Source organism: Monodon monoceros, unplaced genomic scaffold, assembly GCF_005190385.1.
Source record: "Monodon monoceros isolate NGI ecotype Baffin Bay Population unplaced genomic scaffold, NGI_Narwhal_1 Super_Scaffold_11, whole genome shotgun sequence".
Taxonomy (NCBI): Eukaryota; Metazoa; Chordata; class Mammalia; order Artiodactyla; family Monodontidae; genus Monodon; species Monodon monoceros.
In genome coordinates this window covers 83,267,960-83,286,581 of record NW_021703767.1, presented here as the reverse complement: position 1 = coordinate 83,286,581, position 18,622 = coordinate 83,267,960, and the positions used below count along the sequence as shown (strand labels likewise).

At 40.7% G+C, this 18,622-nt stretch overlaps 1 protein-coding gene across 4 annotated transcripts in view; it reads left to right on the top strand.

Annotated features, from left to right (window-relative positions):
* Positions 1 to 18,622, top strand: part of YEATS2 (YEATS domain containing 2) — a 107,835-nt gene that overhangs the window by 77,108 nt on the left and 12,105 nt on the right. For all 4 annotated transcript variants that reach the window (XR_003792447.1, XM_029215537.1, XM_029215535.1 and 1 more), the window contains 8 exons: positions 321 to 579; positions 2,730 to 2,891; positions 4,841 to 4,989; positions 5,767 to 5,925; positions 8,752 to 8,928; positions 10,002 to 10,188; positions 15,326 to 15,454; positions 15,946 to 16,044. Coding sequence is in view for 3 of the 4 variants with exons in the window: in XM_029215537.1 (XP_029071370.1) it covers positions 321 to 579; positions 2,730 to 2,891; positions 4,841 to 4,989; positions 5,767 to 5,925; positions 8,752 to 8,928; positions 10,002 to 10,188; positions 15,326 to 15,454; positions 15,946 to 16,044 (1,321 nt within the window). In the remaining variant the exon portion in view is untranslated. The remainder of the gene's footprint in view (positions 1 to 320; positions 580 to 2,729; positions 2,892 to 4,840; positions 4,990 to 5,766; positions 5,926 to 8,751; positions 8,929 to 10,001; positions 10,189 to 15,325; positions 15,455 to 15,945; positions 16,045 to 18,622) is intronic.

Below are 18,622 nucleotides of genomic sequence, written 5' to 3'. Positions count from 1 at the left end.
GTAGAGTTTTTTTCTTTATACCTCTGTATTTCCTGTGTTTTTTTTTAAAAAACACACATATTTTTATAATTAAAATAGGTTATAGATAGTAGCTGGGGTTAAGACCAAAGCTGTAACATTTTATTGTAATAACATCCAGACTGAGAAATACTGCTGTTCACATCATAGGTAGAATTCCTAGATGACTGAATTAGACTCCATGTGTTGTTATCTAGGGGTTTGCTTTTGTTCTTTGCTGGAACAGAGTGACTGTGCTGCTTTAAGACCCCTCAAGGGACTATGAGAAGAAGCACTTCTGGGTTCTCCTTTGTTTTGAACAGGTTGTTGGGGTTCCAGTTGGGTCTACCCTACCTTCGGCAGTGAAGCAGGCAGTGGCAATCAGTGGTGGCCAGATCCTCGTAGCCAAGGCCAGCTCGTCTGTCGCCAAAGCAGTTGGTCCAAAGCAAGTTGTGACCCAAGGAGTTGCCAAGGCAATTGTGAGTGGAGGTGGAGGAACCATTGTCGCTCAGCCGATGCAAGCCTTAACCAAGGCTCAGGTCACTGCTGCTGGCCCTCAGAAGAGTGGATCCCAGGGTTCAGGTAACTGATACTAATCGGGGGCCCTTTCAGCAGCAGCCCCTTCCAAAACGCTCTGTGCTAGTGATTTTATTTGCTATTTGGTTCTCTCTAGAAAAACCTAGTATGTTGATGTTTTAAGGAGTATATAAAAACATGTTAATCTTTTTCATGTAACATTTTACATAGAGGCCTGTAAGGCTTTTGCTCTAAGTTGTGTGTGCGCATGTGTGGGTATGAGCAAGAATAGTAAAAATAGAGGGTGTTTCTTGATACTGCTCTCAAGTCTGAAGAATAATTCTCATTTGTCCTTATTTCCACGTTGCGTTCTATTTCAGACTTATAGTCCTGGTATGGTCATTTGCCAGCAGCATTTTGAGATACTTGACTAAGGCATTCTCTACTAAACAAAAGTTTAAATACTTTGAATGTGTTTTAGTCCTTAATGTGTTGTTTCTGTGAGTGCATGAAGAAATATACCTCAGGTATTTGATATTTACTAATTTTTAAAGGTCTTGATGAGGCTAAAGAATGGTAGCATTGAGTTGGGAGGGTAGTGGAGGTCCAAAATAAAGATTTCAGAGGTGAAGAATTGCTGCTGATGACAAAGTTCTTTTGTGGCATTAAAAATGAGTGTTTGAGATGGGCCAGAAGAAGTGACCTTTGGAGTTTGGAAGATATAGCACTGAGAAGGCAGAGAATTAAGTAAGTCATCTATAGTGTTGTCACTGAGAATGAGCCTTTAGCACAGAGCACAATACTTTGAGTCCGGAGTCCGCCTTCAGCTAATGAGGGGAAGTGACTTGGGAGTTCAGTAAATGAGAGCAGAAAAGAGAGGGAGATGGTATAGCTAAGTAGGAGCCTCAAAAGAGGTAGGGCTTTTTTTCCTCCCCCTCTGGAATGAGCTGTGATAATGGTCTGAAAGTTTAACTGGAGAGCAAAAATGTTCCTTTCTTGGTCCTAGCCCTCTGATATTGAGGTAAGACAGAAGACAGCCCGTAGCTAGGGGATTTCTGGGGAAGTCTTATCTTCAGAGGACTGATGAGTTTAATTACCACAAAAAGAGATAATGTTCAAGGAGGTTGATGTTCTAGAGGGTGTAGTGATCACAGCAGGAATTCCTGGATTGGGGTGCCTGGTGAAAGAGTCAGGGAAGGAAGAAAGCATGAGGAGATGGGTTCAGATCAGGGACCGTGAGCCGTGTGGAGATGGGACTCCGGGTGCGGGTGGCAGAGAGGTCTGCAGTCCTGGCGTGGCTGCGATGCACAGTGGTGTAAGATGAGATTAGTTCTGGTCATAGTGAAGAGGGATGGCCCTCAGTTTAATGTCAGTCCCTGATATTGGGTGCAGCTTCCAGGGTTCCTGCCTCCCAAAGCTTTGCACAGTGAAGTGGTCCTGAGAGGTACTACTCTAGCAGGTGGCAGGAGGCTGAGAGTCCTTTCCCTGTGGGACTCACGTGGTCCTGTAGGCTCCAGTTCCTGGAGATTCCAATACAAAGTAACTGCAGAAAGTTTTCATGTTTAGAGGTTTCACAGCCATGTGCATCGAGAAGTAAATTCTAAGGGGTAAGTGAAAGCTGTTTGACATAGGTGAGACTTTTAAAAGATGAATTATAGTTTCATAGTATATGTGCCAGTTGTTGACTGTAGCATTTTTTAGTTCTTAGAAAGTGAGGGAGACTAGAAGTCTTGTTTCAAATCAGTAGATTCATCGTTACTAGAAATTGACTATAAAGGGGCTTTAAACAAATGAGAAGCAAATGTGTATTCATCCATAGAGAGGGTGATTATTTTATTGACTGTCTAAACAACAGTACTTTTGAGAGTTAAGAGTCACTATTAATTATAGTGGGACGTAGGTATAAATTGTAACGGCTTTGGGCAAACCAGGACATATGGTCACTCTATATACAGATATAAATTTCTTTATAGTTTGTAGCAGGCTCTTCTAGTATGTAAATATTTTAATTAGCAAGATAATGAAAAATGTCAGCCTTTAAAGCACTGTGCATCTAGGAAGCAAACTGTAGAGTTTATTGTTTGTTAGTGTTTTTGAATAAGTATTTTATTACTCTGTGTATGTTTTAATTTTAGAGATAGCATTGCCCTCAGTTCCAATTTATCTTAATGTTTTTCCTCTTTCTTTTTTTCCCTCTATTCCCTTCACCATTTTAGTAATGGCGACATTGCAGCTGCCAGCCACTAATTTGGCCAACTTGGCAAATTTGCCTCCTGGCACTAAACTCTACCTTACAACGAATAGCAAGAACCCTTCAGGAAAAGGAAAGCTGCTGCTGATCCCTCAAGGAGCCATCCTGCGGGCTACCAACAATTCTAGTTAGTCCATCATTAAATCATTTGGTTCTTGGGTCTCTGGGTACGTTCATCTCATCCACCTGAGGGGCAGTTCTTACCTGTTTCAGGAAGCATTTTCATAGCTCTGTTTGCTCAAATGGATTTAAAACATGCACACATTTTTAACTAGAAGTGGGTTTAAATAATCATAGTCTTAGGAGGTGACACTGTTGTCTTGGATTTCTCTGCTCATAGTCTGGGTTTGGGAACAAATTACAGTGAAGAGGTATGGCTACTGAGCCTGTGTTGGGAGAAAGCTGTATATGTGAGCTGGAAATAAAGAAGACTTCTTCCTGTCAGTGGTATCTGAAAACTGGTGACACCTGAGAAGATTGCTGGAAGCCTGTTTTTATTTTGAAGGGGATGGGAGTAGGATTGGAATCAAGTGTCTCTGCTTGCCATTATTTAGATGTGCGTCTTAAGTTTGCTAGGTTTGGAGATGGCAAGAGAAATACAGGCTCAGCCTTAGTGTGTAAGATGTAAAGCCCCAAGGAAATTAGGTGGTTTATCTAGGCTTATATAAACTTTTGCTTTGACATATAGAGAAAAACAATCTGGGTAGTGTTGAAAAGGAAAGAGTAAGAGGAATTATTTTCATCTGAGTCAGAAGTGTAGTTGGTACAGCAGTTAGGTTCATTTGAAATTAGTCACTTGCCAAAGCGCAGTGTTGTAATTGTAATCGAGCAAGAGCTCGTGTGCCCGTGGTACAGAAAACCGTTTCTGACAGTGGGAGTTTGCAACAAAGTTAGTGTTAATTGCAGGGCACCAAGCAAGGGAGTGGGAAACAAGTCTCAGATCCACTCCAACTTGGTCTTTGAGTTCAGGGTTTTTCAAGGGGAGGAACAAAGAAGCTGGTGTTAATCATCATCTTGTGATTTTCTTAATCATAGTTCTGGGTGTCAGGATGTCTCTGGTTTACATTTCTCTGGCCAGGTGGTCCATGGCTTGGGGGTCTATGAGCTCATCTTGCCCTAGGGAAACAAACATCTGAGTTTTTACCTTAGCGGCGTTATCTACAACAGCACTTTTAGTACATTAATGACGTTGTTAACAACGGCAGGTTTAGTCATCTGACTCTGGTTGATTAATGTTCAGTTAGCACAGAATTGAGGTCAGAGGGGACAAGAAAGGGAATAAAGTTTTGGATAGAGAGATTAATCATAAACTCAGCAGGGGAATTTGGTTTTAGGGGGACTCAGTTTCAAAAGCTAGTCAGCCATTTTGTTTACTGACTGTAATGGGTGATTTCCACTCTTACCCTGGTGTTTTTTCCTCATACCTAAGTAGTGGTGTATCAAAAATTTAGATATGTAAGAGAAAGACAATGTAAGTCTTCCAAAATTCATCCAGAGAGCTACTTAGAGTGTAGTTTACATATATAATGTCACCAAAAGGGAAGTAAGAAGGGTACAAAGGCTTTAAAGTGGAATTTGAAAAGCAAAAAAGACCTGGAGTCGTTATAAATATGAAGAAAGTCTTGGTTTTTTCCAGAGCAGGGGGGGAGATGGAAAAGAGAGAGTATTGCAAAATTACACTAAATTCCAGCAGTTTCACTGAAATTGAATCAGATGCCAGAAAGTTTGGGAGCACTTCTCTGAGCACATTTAAGTGTTGGTTAAAAACACTTGGTTAGAAAATGAATCTGACTCTCGATCTCTCACAACTAAGCTAAAACACTTGCAAAGATAAGTTCTTCATTGTAGTACAGTACTCAGAGCTGAACTAGTCGACCATCATTCAGTCAAACGTAAATATATTTCAGTCTTCAGCGTTAGAAAGTTCTCACTCTTGTCACGAACTTGTACATTACAAAAAAAAGGAGGAAAGAAGGAAAGGGAAGGAGTGGAGCCCTAAGGGAAACATCTCTCTGGGCTCATCTGTTTTTTCTCTTAAGCCTTCTCTTAATACTTTGTCATTGGTTGTGTTTTCAGACCTCCAGTCTGGCTCAGCTGCCAGTAGCGGTGGTGGTGGCGGCGGTGGCAGTGGAGGAGGAACCGGAGGAGCCCAGAGCCCTGCCGGCCCTGGAGGGATATCCCAGCACCTGACGTACACATCTTACATCCTCAAGCAAACCCCTCAGGTCTGCTCATTTGTGACTGGTATCTTTTAAATCAGTTATTTAATGACTGCCTTTAATTATAGTGGATTTACCTTTACGGCTCTGGGATCAGGTGTCAATACTAACATTTTAGTCATGTTATAAATCTGTATTATTTTGGGTTTGCTTTGTTTTGAGAGAAAAGCGAGTGGAGATTCAGAAGGACCTACGTAACTTATCCAAAATCTCTCCGCTAAGCCTAGTGGTCGGGTTTGGATTTAAACCCAGATCTTTCTGAAAGATTTTTGCTATGCTGTTGCCTCTCGTGGATTTGGAATAGTATTAATGTGCAGTTGAAAATTTTCTCCTAGACGTAACCAGAGAGATAGTATCAAGTTATGGTTTGGAGTTCCATTGGATTCAAGATTAGGAACAGGCTTCTGCCTCCTTTCTTTCCTCTTGTCGCTGGTCTTGGCTCCTCTCTAAGGAAGGGAATGGAATTTTGGTTCCAGATGTTCTTAGTGAGAGTAGATAGTTATCAGTCTCTGAAAGATTAAATCCAGCTATGAGGGGACTAGATTGTAAAACTTGAGCTTCCAACAGCCTGCTCTGTAACTCCAGTGCAAAGTTTGAGAAGTGGGGATAACTGTTGGTAGTGACACTGAGAGCAGAGCTATTCTTTTTAATCATTTTGATGAGTTGTAGAATTGAAGGGTAGCATTGTCGCTTATAATATGGGACCTTGTGATTTAAAGAATCAGAGCAAGTCATTTGAACTTAACAAATTACTGATCAGGTCTTTATTTGTTTGTAATTTAGGGCACGTTTTTAGTTGGCCAGCCATCACCCCAGACATCTGGAAAACAGCTGACTACGGGGTCAGTGGTGCAAGGAACACTGGGAGTCAGCACATCCTCTGCACAAGGACAGCAAACATTAAAAGTCATCTCTGGACAAAAAACCACTTTGTTTACCCAGGTAAATACACACACACACACACACACACACACACAAATATTTACAGCTTGTCTCTTTCCACAAAGAAATTATCGTTACCTAAGAAAATAAGCAATAAAATAGTATAGAAAAATAAGAATAAAATCATAAGATTTGGGAAAATATAAGTAGAATGAGAAGATAAGACCAGAGAGTTGTTTAGATATGCAAATAGTAATGTCCTGTATGTTTAATAAAATTTGCCAAAGCAAAATGAGAACAATGATAAGTTATAAAATTCACACTATTTGTGAGAGGAAAAAAAATAACCACACAATATTTTCTTAGAAGAAACAAAGATTTTCTAGACACTTCATTCTAAAATTTCTCTGGAGGGACTTCATATAGGAGATTCTGAATAGTGTTATAGGTGATTTCAGCCGTGATATCTATATCGTAAGTAAATGCTATAGGGAGTTTGGTGTGTTTCTACAGCGCCTTTAGCATAGGTGGAAGAATAATGACAGGGAATTTTAACTGGGCAAGGGATATCATAATCATCTATAGCTAAATCTCAAAAACTTACCAAATGAAACAAAGTGTAGAAGGATATAGACAGTGTGGATATCAACAAATAATGCACTTTTTATGACTGAATGTAGATCAGCAGTTCTCAAAGCATGAAATGATATTGGATTTTTGTCAAATGCTTTTACTGTGTCTATTGAGAGGATCCTATGGTTTTTCTTTTTTAGTTTAATAAGGTAAATTACATTGATTGTTCAAATGTTAAACCAACCCTGCGTTCCTAGAATAAACCCTACTTCATTGTGATATGTTATCCTCTTTTAATGTATTGTTGAATTGAATTTGAATTTTTGCAAGGGATATTGGTCAGTAGTTTTCATCGTAATTTCTGTCTGGTTGTTTTTTTTTTTTTTTGTGGTACGCGGGCTTCTCATTGTTGTGGCCTCTCCCATTGCGGAGCGCAGGCTCAGCGGCCATGGCTCACGGGCCCAGCCGCTCCGTGGCATGTGGGATCTTCCCAGACCCGGACACAAACCCGTTTCCCCTGCATCGGCAGGCGGACTCTCAACCACTGCACCACCAGGGAAGCCCTCTGTCTGGTTTTGGTATCAGAGTAATGCTGGCCTCATAAAATGAGTTGGAAACTTCTCCCTCCTCTTCACTTTTTGGGGAAGAGTTTATGTCAACTTGATATTATTTCTTCCTTAACCGTTCAGAATACACCGGTGAAGCCGTAATGGCTTGCAGTTTTCCTAATTGGGAAGGTTTTTAACTACAATTTCAATTTATTTAATAGATATATTGATAAGACTGACTATTCACATTATTTTGTCTTAAGGAGGTTTGGTAGTTTATATCTTTAAAGGAATTTTTTTTTATTATATCTAAGTAGTCGAATTTCTTAGAACAAACTTGTTCATAATTTTCCCTTATCCTTTAATGTCTGTAGAATCTTTGGTAATGTCCCCTTTTTCATTCTTGACTTTGATAATTATGTATCTTCTCTTTTTTTCTTCATCAGTCTAGCTAGAAGGTTTATCAATTTTGTTGATCTTTTCAAATTGCCAGCATTTGGTTTCCTTGAGTACTAAATTCCCTTTGGTCAGATGCTCTTTGCTGTTTTAAACAGGTATGAGGCCCCAGAATTCTTTAGGCAGTTCTTTAAAATCTTAGCTAATTTCTTCTAATCCGCTCATGTTGCAGCCAGTGCAGTGACTTTCTTTCTGTTCTGCCACAGCTAAGGTGTTTGCTGTTGCCTTTTATTAAGGTATAATTTACATAGAATAATGCACAGATCACAAATATACTGCTCAGGGAATTTGGACAAATGGGTATGCTCTTGCAAGCACTATCCCAGTCATGATATAGAGCATTTCCATTACTCTAAAACATACCCTCATTTCTCTTTCCAGTTTTTTTCTATCACCATTTTTCTGTCACCATAGATTAGATGTTTTAAAAAATTATTTATTTTATTTATTTATTGTTGGCTGAGTTGGGTCTTCGTGGCTGCACGCGGGCTTTCTCTAGTTGTGGTGAGCAGGGGCTACTCTTCGTTGTGGTGCGCAGGCCTCTTATTGCGGTGGCTTCTCTTGTTGTGGAGCACGGGCTCTAGGTGCGCGGGCTTCAGTAGTTGTGGCACACAGCCTCAGTAGTTGTGGCGCACAGGCTTAGTTGCTCCGCAGTATGTGGGATCTTTCCAGACCAGGGATCGAACCCGTGTCCCCTGCATTGGCAGGCGGATTCTCAACCACTGCGCCACCAGGGAAGCCCCATAGATTAGCTTTTGCCTGTTCTTGAACTTCATATCAACAAAATTATATAGTATATAGTCTTTTATGTTAGCTTCTATTGTTGAACAGAATGTTTCTGAGATTTACCCATGTGTGTATTGATTATTCTTTATTTTCGTTATTTTTCTTTATTTTTGGCTGTGTTGGGTCTTTGTTGCTGTGCGCGGGCTTTCTCTAGTTGCAGCAGGCGGGGGCTACTCTTTTTTGCGGCGCACGGGCTTCTCATTGCAGTGGCTTCTTGTTGCAGAGCACAGGCTCTAGGTGTGCGGGTTTCAGTAGTTGTGGCATGTAGGCTTGGTAGTTGTGGCGCACGGGCTTAGTTGCTCTGTGGCATGTGGGATCTTCCCGGACCAGGGCTCAAACCCGTGTCCCCTGCATTAGCAGGCAGATTCTTAACCACTGTTCCACTGGGGAAGTCCCCTTCATATAGTTCTAATTAGCAAGACTTTCTTGGGGATGCAGTATTCGGGGGGTGTATGTAGGTAAGGATTAAATTGTGCCTATTAACCAGGGTAACTTATTACTCCAATCCATTTTATTTCTGCAGGCGGCCCCGGGGGCACAGGCATCTCTAATGAAAATATCTGATAGCACATTGAAGTCTGTGCCAGCCACCTCACAACTCTCAAAGCCTGGAACCACAATGCTGAGGGTAGCAGGAGGAGTTATTACAACTGCCAGTTCCCCAGCTGTAGCCCTCTCAGCAAATGGTCCTGCGCAACAGGTGAGAAGTAGCATGATAGTGGAAAACCATAATGAAGCATAAAAGCAGTAAAAATGTAAGATATTCATCAGGCACACTATTGGGCCATATTACTTTTTTAAAAATTCAAATACAATTCACATACCATAAAATTCACCATTTTATTTTAATTTATTTAATTTATTTATTTATTTTTGGCTGTGTTGTGTCTTCGTTGCTGCTCTCGGGCTTTCTCTAGTTGCGGCGGGCGGGGGCTACTCTTCGTTGCGGTGCACGGGCTTCTCATTGCAGTGGCTTCTCTTGTTGCAGAGCATGGGCTCTAGGCAACTGGGCTTCAGTAATTGCAGCATGCGGGCCAGTAGTTGTGGCTCCATGGGCTCTAGAGCACAGGCTCAGTAGTTGTGGCGCACGGGCTTAGTTGCTCCGCGGCATGTGGGATCTTCCTGGACCAGGGCTTGAACCCATGTGCCCTGTATTGGTAGGCGGATTCTTAACCACTGCGCCACCAGGGAAGCCCTATAGTGAGTTTTCAATAAAGTTCATATTGTTCCACTTTTACATTCTGAGGTTATGTCCTCTTATGGGGGGGGGTGTTGAAATATCCTTTTATAAAGTGATATAATAAGTGGTGAATTTTTTTAATGTGGTAATCCTATGATACCTCCTTGCTTTAAAATTTAAAAAATTTCCTGGTCCGTGAAATCTGAAACTGTAGGAACCACCAAACTAGAGAAGCAGTTTTTTTGAATGGCATGACATTGAATAGGTAGCTAATAGCTAATAGCTAATTTTTTTTTTTTTTGCGGTACGCGGGCCTCTCACTTTTGTGGCCTCTCCCGTTGCGGAGCACAGGCTCCAGATGTGCAGGCTCAGCGGCCATGGCTCACGGGCCCAGCCGCTCCGCGGCATGTAGGATCTTCCCAGACCGGGGCACGAACCCGTGTCCCCTGCATCGGCAGGCGGACTCTCAACCACTGCGCCACCAGGGAAGCCCGCTAATAGCTAATATTTATTGGGTATGCTACATGGCAGTCACTGTTCTAAGTTATAGTACTTTCTTCTTAATATCTATTATTTCTGGTCCTGTGGGTTAGCAGTCGGAAGGAACAGCTCCCAGTTCATCATCATCTATGACTTCTGTAATGAAAACTTCTGGGCAGCAGCAAGTGTGTGTGAGCCCAGCCACCATGGGACCCTGCAAGGCTGCTACCTCCTCTGTCATCAGTGCTACGTCCCTGGTGTCCACACCAAACCCCATCTCTGGAAAGGCCACAGTATCAGGTCAGTTGTACCATAATATTATTTCTCGCTCCCTTCTTTGGGCTAGAGTATTTGTGGAAGGTCTTACATAATAACAGTTTTTAACAATAAATTGTTAAAAATCATTAATTCGGTAGCATTTTCCATATTTTCAAGTCTGAAATGTTTTTATGGATTGAATAACAATTCTTAACTGATATAATAAAACATTAGCCATCTGGAACTCTTCTGGGTATTTATCAGCAGTTTTGCATGGAACTCATGGTAAAACATCATACATCTCTTTTTGCTTTCATAAAGTACATAAAATTAAATTAGCATTGTTGACTCCAAGACATGATTTTTTTTTAATAAATTAATTTTATTTATTTTTGGCTGTGTTGGGTCTTCGTTGCTGTGCACGGGCTTTCTCTAGTTGCGGCGAGTGGGGGCTACTCTTCGTTGTGGTGCGCAGGCTTCTCATTGCGGTGGCTTCTCTTGTTGCGGAGCACGAGCTCTAGATGCGAGTGCTTCAGTAGTTGTGGCACGCAGGCTCAGTAGTTGTGGTGCACGGGCTTAGTTGCTCTGCGGCATGTGGGATCTTCCTGGACCAGGGCTCGAACCTGTGTCGCCTGCATTGGCAGGCGGATTCTCAACCACTGTGCCACCAGGGAAGCCCCAAGATATGATTTTTAACAGTAGTTATTATATTGGGTAGTGTTAGAATGACATGCTTGAGCTTTGGTAAGATGTATCGTTTCTCTGTGCCCACCCTGAATGGCCCCGGAAGAGTGTGCCTTTTACTTCTTTGGGTAACATAGAGCACAAATCCTGGAGCCAGATTGCCTAATACCTACCTCATAAAGTTGAGACGATTAAATGAGTAAATATAAAAAAGCTTAGGGTACCGTCTGACATGTAGTTGCCATTATATAAATAATTGCTGCTGTTATCATTTTTAGTGTCATCATTGTTGTTAGTCCACATTCCCTTATCTGCAATTCTGAAATCCAAAAAGCTGTGAAAACCAAAGGTTTATTTATTGTTGTTTTTCCCCATAATGAATTTTAGGGCGAAATCTGACCTCCATTGACAGGCTGTTTATACTACTTAATATGAATATTCATCTTTTGCCACAAATAGTAATGTGTTTGATTACATTGTACTGTCCCAGATGCCAAGGGCTGATATAATATACAGCATTACTTCTCAAACTTGAAAGGTCAACTTTGTTTTACTATAATCTAGTACAGACAGATACTTCTGTAAAATACAATAAAAATATCACAACAAAGTCAAACTGTTACACAACTTCTGAACGCTCAGTATCTGTATTGCCTTGTTGCAGATGAATAATAGTTTACCGACTGGCACTGGTATACAGAAAAATATATATGATACATATTCATACACACATGTATACACACACACAAACACAAACACATACACACACATACCTTACTATCTCTGCATAAAGATTGTGGGTATTCTTCACTGTTACTGCATGTAGTTTGCTAAAATAAAAGCATAGGCTTGTGAGCTTTTTGGTCTATAAATAAATCATCTTAACGACTCTTGGGTATTAAAAAAAAAAAAGATTGTGGATATTCTTGTTGTTCTTATTATCACTGGATTCCATACATGAGTCTAAATCAAGCCCCTATGTTTTGTTTGCTTTTTGGGTAGAGACCAAAAGATTAAGGCTGGTTTATTTTTCCCATGATTTCTACCTCCCAGTTAAAATCGACCAAGTTTTTATGTGGGGAGTGCTAGTTCTCTGCTAACTGAATGTTTAGAGGTACTGGGTTAGCACTGGAGTAGAAATTGTAGAAATAGAAGGAATTACTAGTTTAAGAAACGAATGCCCTCCTTTCTTCTGATTTTTAAATGAAGTCTCTTGCTTTAAGTTCTAGTTTCCTGAGATAGTGCTGATGAAACTTTATATTATTTTCATAAGAGAATCAAACTGTTTTCTACTGACCATTTTGTGTGTGTGTGTGTGTATCCTTTTTTTTTTAATTGAGGTATAACCTTTAATTTTTCAATTAAATTTTTTGTGTGCATTACAAACTTTTGAACAAGATTGCCATTGTGACTAGAGCAGAGTAAGCAAGGGAAAGAGAACTAGGAGATAAAGTCAGAGTGGTGGGGGCCAAATCACATAGGGCCTTTGTAGGTCACTGTAAGAACATTGATTTTTACTTCAAGAGAACCCATTGGGGGGTCTTCAGCTAAGGAGTAACATGAGCTGCCTTTTCCTTTTAACAGGTCACTGGCTACAGCATTTAGACTAAACTATGGGGCACAAGGTGGAAGCAGGGAATAGACCAAGAAGTAGACACTAAGAAAGAAACTTTGATGATGTATTAGGGAGCCCTGGCAACACAAAACTAAACGGAGTTCCAGAAAGAAAACAGAAAATAATGGGAAAGAAATGATCCAAGAAATGAAACAGTTTATCCCCAAATTGAAGGGCATGAACTTCCAGGTTCAAGAGGCACAGTGTCCAGCACAATGAGTGAAAGATGGCTCACATGAAGGCACAGTTTGTTCATGAAATCAGAACACCAGTGACAAGGAGAAGATCTGAAAAGCTGTCAGAAAAATAAACAGAAAAGTTTAGAAATTACATTATCATTGGGCTTCTCAGTAGCAGTGCTGGAAGCTAAAATATTGCTTTTCAAAGTTCTAGGGGGGAATTCTTGTAGTCTAGAATTCTGTAGTTGGCCAGATCTTTACTGAGTATGAGGGTAGAAATATTTTCTGACAGACAACGTTTCAAATGTATTTTCTATGACCTTGTCTCAAAACATAACTAAAATACATGTTTCACCAGAGTGAAGAGGTGTAGACCAAGAAAGAGGACAAAAATAGAGAGGAAGGCAAAGGGAATTCCCAGGGTAACTGTGAAAGGGCGCTCCCCGAATGAAGGCTTTGCAGCAGGCCTAGAAAGCAACAGTCCAATAGAGCGTATCAGAGTCCCAGGAAGGATAGCTCTTATTTTAAAAATGGAACTGTAAATTATTTAGGAGGTTTGACCATGTGGAGAGCTGTATAAAGGGTGATTTATAGCGTTTTTGAAGGACATGGGAAGACTTTAGTAAGATGTTGAAGGAGAACTAAATAAGCAAATGAAAAAGAAGGAAATTATTAACTCCAGAAAATGAGATCGAGTCATAGCATCATGATATTCTTTGGATCAGTAGAGACCAATATTGGAGGAGAGGGAAGAGCAGGTATAAATGCCTTACAGTGCTTATCTACCTTAATAGTAAGTCAGTGTGTAACGTCAAAATGAATCAAGGCCTACAATATACACATTCTCTTAAAAAATGCTGAGATAAATATTAAAACACCAAAGGGTTAAAAGTGTATGCTACTGGGGAACCAGATGAAGAGAGGGAGTTGGAGCAAAGGATGGCTATTTTTAGTTATATGCCTTTTAGCACTTTTTAACTTTTCAACTGATGAGCATGTAATGTTTTGATAGAAATAAGAATTTTAAAAATACGAAGAAACCAGGTCATTGTTGTACTCTTGGAGGGCACATCTCAGCTAAGTAATTACTACTTGACTGATCTAACACTCATCTATTCCAAACAACGATTTTCTTGTTTATTTAAGGCTTTGTTCTTGAAAGTATTTAAGACTATTCCTGTTCTCTCTCTTTTTTTTTTTTTGCGGTACGCGGGCCTCTCACTGTTGTGGCCTCTCCCGTTGCGGAGCACAGGCTCCGGACGCGCAGGCTCAGCGGCCATGGCTCACGGGCCTGGCCGCTCCGCGGCATGTGGGATCTTCCCTGCCCCCGTGTCCCCTGCATCGGCAGGCAGACTCTCAACCACTGCGCCACCAGGGAAGCCCAAGACTATTCCTTTTCTTAGCTCAAGCTAACTGCATTCCAGTGCCTTAAAGTATCTTTAGCCTCTGTCGCTGTTTTTTTTTAAAAAAAAAAATTTAATTAATTAATTAATTTGGCTGCGTCAGGTCTTAGTCGCAGCAGGCAGGCTCCTTGGTTGCATAATGCGAAATCCTAGCTGCAGCATACATGTGGGATCTAGCTCCCCAACCAGGGATCGAACCCGGGCCCCCTGCATTGGGAGCTCGGAATCTCAACCACTGCGCCACCAGGGAAGTCCTGTCTGTCGCTGTTTTTAAGCAGTTGTTATAATATGTGTTTGTGTTGTATCTTGTGTACTCTCTTTTTGTCACTTTTTTACTGGCCCTCTGAATGTCTAGAATAGTTTTATAATGGAAATGGGAGTATGGAAATTCTTTTAAAGCAAAGTGGGAGAGGATGAACCTTTCTAAAATAAGTGGAGAATATCTGGTTTGAAAAATAAAGGCTGCACAGAGATAGGAAATTATAAGATATGGTGAGTAGACAGACTAAAGTATTAGATATGTAAAGGTTGTTGTAAAGAAGATGCAGATAAATTAGGACCAGATTAAAATGGACTCTGGGGGCTTCCCTGGTGGCGCAGTGGTTGAGAGTCCGCCTGCCGATGCAGGGGACACGGGTTCGTGCCCCGGTCCGGGAAGATCCCACATGCTGCGGAGCAGCTGGGCCCGTGAGCCATGGCCGCTGAGCCTGCGCGTCTGGAGCCTGTGCGTCTGGAGCCTGTGCTCCGCAACGGGAGAGGCCACAACAGTGAGAGGCCCGCGTACCGCCAAAAAAAAAAAAAAAGGACTCTGAATGCTTTGACTAATTTTGGAAACATTCTCTAGGCAATCCAGAGCCAGAGAAGGTTTTTAAGTAGGAAAATGACAGTTATCCAAATCAAAATACAAAATTTTACATCCAGTTTGTACGTATCACAGCTATATACAAAACAAATTGTCATATAAAACAAACATGGAAAAGAACTATCTCAAAATGATGATACTGGTTGTCTCTGCAGTAGGACTCTTGGTGACTTTTCTCTTTTCTATTATTCCCACTTTTCCAAAAGTTTTTGTATTACTTTATGATAGCAGGGTAAAAATAAATCATTATCGTTGCATCTTTGCTTCGTTGAGAAATCAGCTGCATCCATTGCCTCATGCTTCCAGCTCTTTCTTTATTGAAAGGGTAAATGTCCTAAGAATGTCCTCCTGTGAGAAAATATGAATGCTGAAGAGGGCATGAACTTCAAGGAAGCATCTGATCTTCAGCTTGGCTTTATCTTCCAACTTATTTTAGGATTGTTAAAGATTCATTCCAGTCAGTCCAATCCCCAGCAGGCTGTTCTGACAATCCCCAGCCAGCTCAAACCACTCAGTGTAAACACATCTGGAGGTGTGCAGACTATACTGATGCCTGTGAATAAAGGTGAGTTCTTCACCTGTGGGTGTGGTTGTCTCTGGGTCTGTCTGGTGGGAAAGTCTGTATTCCATCACTTGGTGGCCGCTCCTCCCTTTTTTAGCCTGCCCTTGAGCTGTCACCATACTCCCTGGCACCACCTCTAGGACTGAAAGTAAAACCCAAATGATCCACTGACTTCTAAATAACTGCCCATTTCTTAAGTTGAGTAGAGGGGTTACATTTTAAGCATTTATGAGTGCAGGTTAATTGGATTTTTATTTTCTGAGTTTAGTGACAAGCTCCCATTTCCACAGTTGAAGATACCAGCTCATTTACCCTGGTACTAATAGTAAACAGCCACCTTGTCAATCACTGTATTAAAAAAGGACCATATCTGTTGTACTGAAATTGTTTTTGTGCTAGTAGCCTACAGAGGGGCTACCACCTGGGAGTTAGATCATTTTCATTAAAACAATTTCTATATTTCTTATATCCTCCCCTCCTTTTTTGCCTGTTAGTGGTTCAGTCATTTCCTGCCAACAAATCGCCTGCCATTCTGCCTGTAGCTGCCCCAACTCCAGTTGTCCCCAGCTCTGCTCCAGCAACTGTTACAAAAGGTATGTAGTTTCCCACAGTATATTTGCCCAGAAGTTTTGTGCAAGACATTACTGTAATATACTCCCTTGAATTTCAGCATCCATGAATCAGTCACTTCAAAAATATGTAGAGTGTTTATATATAGACTTGACATTAAGGGAAATAGCATCATTTCTGCCCTCCAAGAACTTATAATCAGGTTGAAGAGAGTTGCAGTAGACAGCAAGCAATGATTGATACATGCAGGGTAGGTGATCTGGAAAACGAATGCTGAAGTATTTCAATCTAGGATGTCTGGTCAGGGAAGCTGGGGGTGTTTAGGTGGGTAGCACTTTTGTGTAGCACTTTGTATGGGACACGGATTATAACCTGGACTTTAGAGTGAAGCATTTTTAGCTGTGGAGGGGTCAAGGGGCATGCCAGATTAAGGGAACAGTAGAGACAAAGTCTCAGAGGGTTTGTTTGGGGGAGGAGACCAATGAAAGGGACTCATCTGGGGTATGTAGTTGCGGTAAAGGAGCTGTAGGTAGGGCCAGACCTTGGCAGCTGGCAGTGGGGACATTTCTGACTGTTGAGTAGATGGAGATAGTGCAGTGGGTTAACACATTTTGACATTTGTAACATCTACAATAATGATAGCTACCATGTGTAAGAGCCTAAAGTGTACTAGGCACTATGCTAGCTGCTTTATATATATATCATTAATTATCACAGTACTTTAGGACAGCTATTACGCCCATTTTGCAAACGAGGAAACTGAAGTTTGGAGATACTAAGTCCATACTTCCCAAGTCTAGAAAACTAGAAAGCAGTACAGTCAGAATTTGAAATACTTCCCAGGCATGCCAGGATGTCTCATAATAGTCTTGTGAAGAGATGGATTTGGAACTTAGAGCATGACCATCCAAAGCAAGGGTTGGCTGACTGCAGTCTCTGCTCATTTTTTAATGAGCACATGGCCATGCCCATTCATTTACATATTGTCCATAGGTGCACTGCAACCTCAAGAGTTGAGTAGTTCCAGCTGAGATCATATGACCCACAAAACCTAAAATATTTACTGATTAGTTCCTTATAGGAAAAGTTAGCTAGTCCTGATGAAAGAATTGATACTAATCTAGACCAGCGTTTCTTCTCAGCAGTAGGTATATATCATAGGCCTTCCTCATACAGATTCTGATTCAATTAATTTTGGACTGGGGCCACAGCATCTCTGTTTTGATTTTAATTGAGGAAAATTTTGTGTAGTAAAGTGCAAAGATACTAAGCATACCATTTGATGAGTTTTGACAAATGCATAAACCCAAGTAACCAATATTGCATTCAAGCTATAGAAATTTCCATCACCTTGTGCCCCCTTCCAGTCGATTCCCATCCCGTATAGGCAACCACTGTTCTGATTTCTATTATGATAGATTAGTTGTGTCTATTTTTAAACTTTATGTGAATGGAAGAACATACATTCTTTTGTGTCTGATTTCATTCACTCACTGCAATGTTTTTGAGATTCAACCATGTTGTTGGTGAGTAGTATTCCACATTGTAGGGATGGATGGATATACCATAATTTGTTTATCCTTTCTCCTGTTCGTGGAGATTAGGGTTATTTTCAGTTTGGGGCTATTATATGTAAGTCTCAGCATATGTTTTCATTTCTCCAGTAGAATAGCTATCTCAACCTGAATATGGCTGATTATATAATTTTGTAATTGTCTGCGTGCCAGATTAAAGTGAGTATACTTGCGGGAATTCCCTGGAGGTCCAGCGGTTAGGGGTAGGCGCTTTCACTGCCATGGCCTGGGTTTAATCCCTGGTTGGGAAACTAGGAACCTGCAAGCCATGCAGTGTGGCCAAACAATAAGTAAATAAAGTGACTATACTTGCACCTATAGAACTGGAGTATCTGAACTTTTTCTGAGGCCTTCCTTTTGTTTTTTGAAGTCTTGGAATCACTAGGGGTTGGGGGAAGATGTATTGCTAACAGTGAGATTAGCGAGGTCACTCAATACAAGTCTGTATACATACAAAAGCCATTTTGATTTCTATATAGAAATTAACTGCTAACAGCCCACTAAACATTTCTGAGAGAAATTTAGAAGATCTAAATAAATGGAAGGATATACCATTATAAATATAATAAATTATAAATAATTATAAATATATTATTTAATTATATTAATTTACTGAAAGACCTGATATGTTATTAATCCTCCCCCCAAATGACATAGATTCAATACAGTCCCAGTCAGAATCCCTACATTGTTGTTTTTGTGCTTGTGCAGAAATTGACAAGCTAAATCTAAAATGTATATGGGAATGCAAGGCCTAGAGTAGCTAAGACAGTCTTGAAGAACAAAAAGCCAGGGGACTCGGGCCACCAGATATATATATACTGTAAAGCTACAGTAATTGAGATAGTGTAGTATTGGTTCAAGAATAGACAGAATATAGGGGTGGGGTAGTGGGAGGTACAAACTATTGGTTGTAAGATAAGCTCAAAGGATGTATTGTACAACACAGGGAATATAGCCAATATTTTGTAATAACTGCAAATGGAAGATAACCTTTAAAAATTGTTTAAAAATAAAAATTTTTTAA